The sequence below is a fragment of the Oxyura jamaicensis genome, chromosome 24 (assembly GCF_011077185.1).
Source record: "Oxyura jamaicensis isolate SHBP4307 breed ruddy duck chromosome 24, BPBGC_Ojam_1.0, whole genome shotgun sequence".
In the NCBI taxonomy this organism is placed as follows: Eukaryota; Metazoa; Chordata; class Aves; order Anseriformes; family Anatidae; genus Oxyura; species Oxyura jamaicensis.
Window position 1 is genome coordinate 5,138,760 of NC_048916.1, and position 8,401 is coordinate 5,147,160.

An 8,401-nucleotide genomic window follows, 5' to 3' on the forward strand; every position below is an offset into this window, starting at 1 on the left:
CGTCCCCGGGCGCAGATCGAAGCTGACGCCCTTGGGGCACCGCCCGGCCGGGGGCCAGGAGTGCCCAAATCATGGGGGGGGGGGCAGCCCTGGGGGGGGTGTGGAGCAGCCCCCCCCAATAACCCCCCCACCCAGACACCCCCTTCCCCAGCCCTGCCCGCCCCCAGGCTCCTCTTCAGCCTCCAGGCGTGGAGCTGGTGCCACCCTGGGGGTCCCTTTGCAGCCCCCCCCCCCTTCCCAAAAAGCAGCGCAGGGCGGGGGGGGGGTGCTCCCTGCTGGCCCCCCAGGGACGCCGGCCCGGTGGCTAGCAGCAGGCGGCTGCCACTAGCCAGGCTGCGGGGGCCACGCTTTGTGGGGCAGGGTGCCGGGGTGCCCCCACGTGCGCTCGGGGTGCGGCGGTCAGGTTGTTGGGAAGCATCCACCCCTTGCCTTCTAAGGAGTTTTTCCCCCGGGCGCGGTGTTTCTCTTGGCTTTTCACGCTCTTTCTTTTTTTATCCTTCTTTCCAGCCTGTTTTCACCCCCCCCCCCTTGGGTAAAGTTGGGGGGGGCTGCGCTTCCTGCCCCTCGCCGAGCTCCAGGGAGGGGTCCCGGTGCTCCGGCAGCTCCCTGCCTCCCTCCTGCCTCGTCCGTCCTTGCCCTGTGCGGAGGTGGCCCCGGGTGCCGGGGAAGCCCTCTCTGGCCGAAAGCTCAGCACCACGGGGGAGCCGAGCGCCGGCTGCTCCCACCCCCGGCCGGTGCTGGGATCCCCTCCTCGCCGCACGCGTGCCGAGCCAGGCGCCTGCCGGTCGTCGTCGGCGGGCTCCCTGCAAGCCCAGCCACGGCGAAGGGCTCGATGCTTCCCCGAAGCACGAAGGGCTGCGGCCAAACCCTCCCCAGGCAGGCTGGGGGGCTCACCGTGCACCCCCCCACCAGGGCAGGGGGCACAGGGAGCTCGCACTGGGGCTGCTGGTGCAAGCCTGGCCCCTGGTGCAGGGCTGGTGGAGGGGGCCCTGCGGGTGTTTCCAGCTGGCTGCAGGGCTGGGGGCTCTGAGGTTTGCTTCTCCCGCTGCACAAGGATCGGGGGGGAGCTGCTGGGGGCCGTGTTGCAGAGCTTTGGCCCCAGCCCCGGCCCGGCGAGGATCCGCCTGCAGCTGCTTTCCCCGAGAGGCACCCAGAAAAACCTGGGAAACCTCAGGCACCGGCCCCCTGCGGTGCCCCCCTTTCTGGGACACACACACACACACACACGCACGACCCTACGCCGCAGCCACGCTTCTCCTCGCCGCCTTCTCGCGCACCTCGGCTCCGCGGGAGGCTGGCGGAGGGGCCGCGCTGCTCCCCACCCCTTTTCCCCGGCTCTAAAAGCAAAGCTTTGTTCTCGCGGAGCCCTGGCTGCCGGCCGGCTGTCCGCCAGCCAGATGGAAAGGCGCAGGGGGCTCTCCTCCCTTCCCCGCTCGCTCGCTGCAGGCGCCCCTCTCCGGATCTCTCCGCGGGTCCCCTGCTGGAGCTGCACCAGGCGCTCAGTGCCGCACTCGGGCTGCTCCACGCGGGGCCAGCGGCTCCCAGCCCTGCCCCGGTGGCCCCCACGGGACTGCAGCGGGGCGCGAGGGTGCGTCACCGTGTCCCCAGAGCCGAGGCCGGTATCGCAGGGATCCTGTGCCCGGCGCCTCTCCAGCTCGCCCACGCACGCGGTCAGCTGCGGGTCTCGCCCAGGGGCTGCACGAGGGGCGCTTGTGTCCCCAGGGCTGCGTCCCTCCCCCACTTCCAGCAGCACTTGGGGTGTCACTGGGTGCTCTCGGCAGGGCTGGCGAGCCCTTCCCCCCGGTAGCCAGCCTGCCCTGGGGGAGCAGGGAGGGGGCTGCAGCCCCCGTGTCCGCCTCCTCAAGGGCAGCGGGCGGGTAGGAGGGTGCCTTGTGCCAGCCGCGGATGCCAGCCATTCCCCAGCTCTGAGCTCATGGTTTCGCTGCTTTGCCGCCAGGACGAGGGCTCGAGGGCTCCCGCTCCGAGCGGGCCAGCAGCTTCCATCTCCTGGGGGTGGCCGGGACCGTGCTGGGGGTCTGGGAATGGCGAGGAGCAGGGGCAGCGGCTGGGCTGCACCCCAGGCGTGCGCAGGGCTGGGGGTGCCCGGCGTCGTGGCCAGGTGCCTCCGGTGCTAAGTTGTTCTTTCCCGTGCGTGCTTGGTCTGGTTTCCTGACCCCGCTGCCTGCTTATCTCTGGGGCTTTCACCTGTTTTTCTGCCTCCTCCTTTTCCTGCACTGCTTTGCTTGTTGTCCCTCTTCGCTCGGTGCGCTGGGCGCACGGGGAGGTGAGGGCCAGGAGCCGGCTGTCGGGGTGTCCCCTGCGTGAGCCAGCACCTTTTTCTTGGTGGCAGAAGGGCTCCTGGCTGCGTGTCGCGGCGGTGCCGCCGTGTACCCACTTCAGATCAAGAGCATTTCGCAGGCAGGGCACTGCCCTTTGAAGTTCCCTCCCTGGCGAGGCTGAGCAGCTGATAGCGGTGGCGCTATCAGGGAGCTGTTGACACAGCTGCCTTCCTGCAGCCCTCTCGTTCCCAGTTCCCAGCTCCCATACCTGGGCTGGGCTGCTGGTGCTGAGCTGCCGGACCCCATCCTGGGCTCCCTGTCACCGTCCCCTCCTTGGGGGGCTCTGCGTGGGGCGTGCAGACCCCCTTAATTTAGCCCCTGCGGTGCCAGCGTGGAGGCGGCGGCGCTCCCGGCCGTGGCATGACGCAGCCCTTCTCTGCACCGTGCCCAGCCGATGGTGCTCAGCCCCCAGCCCCAGCGCAGGGCAGCTGCTCAGCCCGCTCCCCGCCCGGGATCGATAGCCATTACCTCCTGGAGCCGCCCTGGAGCGTGGCCAGGAGCTCCATTACCGGCCTGCGGGTCCCGGTGCCACCCGTGCTGCGGGCAGGCAGCGCCCGCGCGGCTCCGCGGGCAGAGAGGCGGCGAGGAGCTGCCCTCGGGACGGAGCCGAGCGTCCTGCTTCTGGGCTGGGCACGGAGCCGGGGGTCCCGGGGTGGTCTCGGGGATGCGGCGGTGCCAGCGTGGCGTGCCTGCCCCTAGGTGCAGCCAGCGGCCTGGAGGTCTCCATGCCGGAGGTGGTCGAAGCGGAGAGCGAGTCCACGGCCAGGATCGAGTGCAGCTTCTCCATCCCGGGGAACGGCTCCTACAGCTACATCGACTGGTTCTACGTGAGTGCCGTGGTGCCGAGGGTCGGGGCGGTGGTGGCTGTCCCCGGGGCTCTCCGTCAGCCCGTCCTCGTCCCCTCGCCCCGCAGGTGGATCGCAGCAGCCGGGTGAAGCTGCTGCGCGTCGCGGGCGGCGAGGTGCTGGAGGAGGAGACGAGCTACAAGGGGCGGCTGGCGGTGGGCGAGGACAAGGCCCTGTCCATCAGCAAGGTGACCCTGCAGGACGCCAGGACCTTCGTGTGCCAGGTCGGGGCGGGCAGCCAGGGCGTGGGCGAGAACCACACCGAGCTCCACGTCTACAGTGAGTGGTGGGCAGCGCGGCCGTGCCTCCGCCGCACGGGGACGGGGTGCGTCCGGTCCCCTCGCTCCTGACACGTCGGGGGGGCTTCTTCCAGAGGTCCCCGAGACCCCTGAGATCGAGGCCAGCTCCGCCGGCATCCCCGTGCACAGCAGCACCACCCCGCAGGTGAGGAGGGACCCCCCGAGGGTCCCCGGCCGTGCCGGGCTCCCCTCTCCCCGCTCCTCACGGGGGCACCCCGGGGGCTGTGCCGTGCCCAAGGCGCTCTGTGCCGCCGCAGATCGCCCAGTGCGTGAGCGAGAACAGCTTCCCACCGGCCAACATCACCTGGTACAAGAACGGGGAGCAGCTGCAGCCCGAGGAGAACAGTGAGTCGGGGATGGGGACGGGGACCAGGGCTGCCCGAAGGAGCCCTCGCCGCGTGCCGCAGCATCCCAGCGGGCTGGGAACAGCGGCCGCGTCCCCTGCAGAGGTGAAGATCCTGGCCACGCTGACCCGCAAGTCGAGCGGGCTGTACACGGTGAGCAGCAGCCTCTTCGCCGTGGTCACGCGGGAGGACCGCAGCTCCTTGTTCCACTGCGCCGTGCACTACTGGCTGCGGGGACAGAGGCGCTCCAAGGATTCCCGGCGGGTCAACATCACCGTCTTCTGTGAGCGGGGGGCCGGGGGCTGGGCTTGGTGCCTTGGGGAGGGGGGGGATGGGACACCAGCACCCACCCTGCCCGCTCCCTCCTGCCCCAGACCCCACGCAGCACGTGGAGCTGCACATCGTGCCCGCGCCGGCGCTGGTGAAGGAGGGCGACGACGTGAAGCTGGTGTGCGAGGCCGACGGCAACCCGGCGCCCGTCTTCAGCTTCTACAAGAAAGTGGTGAGGCCCTTGGGGTAGGGGTCCCGGCCCCCTCTCCCCCCGCCTCGGCAGGCAGCTCCTGGCCTGCTCATCCCCCCGCCCCGGGAGCGGGGTGCCCGCGTGGGGCTGAGGGCCGTGCGCTGCCCTGCCCGCAGCCGGAGGAGTGGCAGGACGTGACGTCCCTGGCCGACACCAGCAGCGGGGTGCTGAGCCTGCACGGCGTCAACAAGAGCAGCAGCGGCCTGTACAGGTGCCAGATCCTGGACCTGGATGACATGACGCAGATGGAGAAGGACGTGGAGCTCGTCGTGAACTGTAAGCCCCCGGGGAGGGGGACGGACCCGGCGTGGCGCCCCGTCCCTGCCGCTCCCGCTGCCCTGCTCTCCGTGTCTGTCCCCCCCCCCCCAGACATCGAAGGGGTCCGCGTGCAGATGGAGCCCTCCTCGCCCCTGCACGAAGGGGACAGCGTGAGGCTGAGCTGCAGCGCCCACAGCCCCGTGGACCTGGACTTCCAGTGGAGGGACGAGAGGGTGAGCGGCGCTCGGAGGAGGCTGGGCAGAGCCAGGGGCTCCCCGGCCGGGGGGGAGGATTTCCCCCTCGGGGCGCGTGTTTCTGCTGGGGGCTGAGCGCCGCGGGGCGTCCCTCCCCAACAGGGCAGGAAGGTGGCGGAGGGGAACCAGCTCCTCCTGAGGAACCTCACCTTCGAAACCTCCAGCAACTTCAGCTGCCGGGTGGTCGCTCGCAGCGTGCCGGGGCTGGAGCAGAGCAAGCAGGTGGCCGTGGCCGTTCAGGGTAAGAATCGGCCCGGGGCGAGCCCCGTGCCGCCAGCGTCAGCCCCTTGTTCCCTCCTCCCCGGGAGCCAAAGGAGCTCGCTGTGCCGTCCCCGCAGGGAAGCCGCGCATCGTGGCCATCAGCTCCCCGCTGTACGTGCGGCAGGACGAGGTGGTGAACCTCACCTGCAAGGCCATCGCCTTCCCCCGGCCCTCCGTCCGCTGGAGCATCAACGGGACGGTGAGAGCTGGGCGGAAGGGGGCTGGATCCGGGCTGGGGTATCCCCGGGGGGCCGGGCACGGCCCCGGGCGCTGAGCCCCTCGCCCTCCCCGCAGGCCCACGAGTACGTGGAGAACCAGCACGTCGCCAGCAACCTGACGGTGCGCGTGAGCCACGACCTGCTGCGGGCGGGGGCCATGTGCAGGGTGTCCAACGCGCTGGGGGTCAGCGAGAAGCACATCCAGCTGCTGGGTGAGCCAAACCCCCCCCCCCCCCCCCCATTTCCCTCCCCGCGGGGCTGCTCGGTGGTTTGGGAGCCTGCCACCGGCGGAGCCGTGCTGCTGGCTCCCGCGGCTGCTCTGCCTCTGCCTGCCGAGCCGGGAGGGGAGCGGAGGCCCCGTCTCCACCTGGTTCCGCAGGGAGCCTCCTGCTCGTCTCAGCCCCGTGCCCGGTCCTGCGGGGAGCCGGGGAGGCACCGGGGAGTCCACGCGGTGCCTCCTTGGGGAAGGGTTTTCCAAACTAGAAACAGGAGGAGAAGCTGGAGAGCACCGGGGTGGGACACGCAGTGACCTCCCCGTGTCTCGCCCAGATGAAAAGACCTCGGAGAGCAAAGGCGTGATCATCGTGGCCATCATCGTCTGCATCCTGGTGGTGGCCGTGCTGGGCTCCGTCATCTACTTCTTGCACAAGAAAGGCAAGATCCCCTGTGGCCGCGCCGGCAAGCAGGACATGTAAGCACTGCCGCCGTCCCCCGGGGAGCCCCGAGGGGCTGCCCCTTGCTCCTGCTTCCCATTTCTCGTGCTTCCCATTGCTCCTGCTTCCCCCTGCTCCTGCTTCCCATCCCATCACGCCGGTGGGAGCCACCCGGGGGCACGGCGGGGACTCGCTTCCAGCTTTCCCGCAGCCCAGGGTCCGCACGGCTCAGCCCGTCCGCGCAGGGAGGAGAGGAGCAGCCCCACAGAGCAGCCGAGGGAGCCCTGGCAGGGAGGGCCGGGCAGCCCGGAGCTTCCCGGAGCCGAATCCTCAGCCCCCGGGCACCCTCTGCCCCCGAGCATCCCCCGGGACGGAGCCTGGGGGCACGGCCGGCCCCGCTCCCCCAGCCACGTGCCCTCTTGGGTAGCGCAAGCACGTCTCAAAATTGTCACCTCCCTCCCCTAGCACAAAGCCAGAGGCACGTAAAGACAAGAATGTAGTTGAAGTTAAGTCAGATAAACTCGCCGAAGAGGCCGGGCTCCTGCAGGGCACTAACGGCGAGAGGAGACCTGCCGCTGACCAGGTAGGACCTGGTGGCCCTGATGGCCACGGGGGCGTCGGGCGCTGCCAGGGCAGGGCTGGGAGCGGAGCTGAGGAGCCCAGGGGGTGCCCGAGGTAACGCTTTCCTCCTCGCCCGGCGCTCCGCACCCTGCATGGGCACCATTCATCCATCAGCATCACTCGGGGGGGGGGGGGGGGGGGGATGGGGAGGTGACAAAGGGAGGCTCAGGGGGAAGATGCCGGGGGCAGAGCATCGCTGAGCCCAAGCTCCCGGCGCAGGATGAGATGGGGCTCGGGGGTCTGAGCGCCGCCGGGGGCTGCAGAAGCTGTTCCCGGTGTCCAGGGCCGGGGTTTCTGCTCATCCTCATCCTGCCGAGCAGATTTATTCACCCCAGGGGACGGCGCCAGCCCCGGTCCTGCTGCCCCCCACCACCGCCGCCCATCCCACCTGCCGAGGACCCATCCTTTATCCTTATGCCCCCCCCTAACTTTATTCCCCCCCCCTTTTTTTCTATTTAAGAGCGAGAAATACATCGATCTGAGGAACTAGCCGGGGGATCTCCCAAGTGCTTTCTCCCTTCGCCCCACCCCTGCTCTCGGATTGCCTTCTCCAAACCCCTGCTCCAGCCCCCGGGGGAGCGCGGCCGGAGGCGAAACCCCGCGGGGGCGCCCCCCGGGGACCCCCCCCCCTCCGTTACCTCAACCGCGGGTTGTCGGCTTGGCAGCAGCGAAGCTGGACTTGCTTACGTGCTACGGAGAAGCCAACAGCAATACTCGGAAGAAATCCCCCCCCCCCCGAGCTGCCCCAGGGAAGGGGCCGAGGCTTCTTCGGGAAATCCGGCGCGCGGGGGAAGGTTTTGTCGCGTTTTCTCCCCAAATTTGCTCAGAAAAGCTGGCGGCATTTTTTGCTTTTTCGCGGCGGGGCGGCGCGGGCAGCTCAGGGGTTGGGGTTTGGGGGACGTTGGGGCTTGGGGGTTTTCCCTCTGAGCCCCTCCTCGGGCCTTGTTGCTGAGCCCTGCCCGTCCCCGGGGTGCCGCGGGCAGGGAGCCCCCCGAGAGGGGCTGCGAGGGCAGGGAGGGGGCTCTCAGGTCCCTGGGGGGGGCTGCAGATCCTTCAAATGGGAGGATTTAAGGTTTGCTGCGGGGGGGGGAGGACGACTTGAGTTGCTTTTAGGGAGGCTGCACAGCTGCTGGCACCGCTGGGCCGTGTTTAAACGTAAACCCCAGGAATGTCAGGTCAGGGCCAGCCGGCGACGTCTCAGGGTTGGATTTCTCTTTTCTTTTTTTTTTTTTCGGCGAACCATTCATCAGCCCCAGGGAAAACTGGTTTATTTCTTGCTTCAGTGACACCTCCGGCCCCCCAGGACGAGGCAGCTCGCCCCCCTGCCCCCTCGGGGAGGGAAAACCCCGTCCCCGGCCTTCCCCCCCGCCGCCCCCAGCCCCTTCCCCTGCGGGTCGGCCCCGGGCCCCGCTCGTCAGCTGCAAGTGTCGTGGAAGCAGAAGCTTTGGGTTATAGATATATTTTCGGTGGGTTGTGTGTACATTTCCGGGCGTTTTGTCTGATATTTGCCAGTTTGGTTTTTTTTTTATATATATATATATGTGAAAATAAAGTCCCGAGGTCAAAGGCTGGGCCTGAGTTTGTTGGCGGCGCTTCGCTCCGGCGCCCCCCCCCCCCCCCGCCCCCTAACTGGTGCCAATCAGTGCCAACAGGTAATTAGTGGCAGCTAATGAGAGGTACTGAGAGGAATTATCAGGAAACCCCGGTAAAATCCTAATAGATGATGGATCGATCCCTACTATGGGTAGTAACGGGTAATTAATACGTGGCTTCTAATTAGAAATGTGTT

The 8,401-nt window shown here is 68.7% G+C and overlaps 1 protein-coding gene across 1 annotated transcript; it reads left to right on the forward strand.

Annotated features, from left to right (window-relative positions):
* The first annotated feature begins 2,699 nt into the window (after positions 1-2,699).
* On the forward strand, positions 2,700-7,506 carry MCAM (melanoma cell adhesion molecule). The gene is made up of 15 exons (XM_035345884.1): positions 2,700-2,717; positions 2,801-3,166; positions 3,253-3,463; positions 3,558-3,628; positions 3,741-3,828; positions 3,931-4,110; positions 4,202-4,329; positions 4,464-4,623; positions 4,717-4,838; positions 4,962-5,100; positions 5,198-5,319; positions 5,415-5,550; positions 5,888-6,029; positions 6,457-6,574; positions 7,073-7,506. The coding sequence occupies exons 1-15, from the start codon at positions 2,700-2,702 to the stop codon at positions 7,100-7,102; spliced, it is 2,031 nt and encodes a 676-aa protein (XP_035201775.1). The 3' UTR covers positions 7,103-7,506.
* Positions 7,507-8,401: the final 895 nt, after the last annotated feature.

What these genes read in the sequence shown, in the direction of transcription:
- MCAM (XM_035345884.1), top strand. An exon ending in GGTGGCCGTGGCCGTTCAGG is followed by an intron (nt 5,101 to 5,197) that starts GTAAGAATCGGC and finishes CCGTCCCCGCAG; the next exon opens with GGAAGCCGCGCATCGTGGCC. An exon ending in GAAGCACATCCAGCTGCTGG is followed by an intron (nt 5,551 to 5,887) that starts GTGAGCCAAACC and finishes TGTCTCGCCCAG; the next exon opens with ATGAAAAGACCTCGGAGAGC.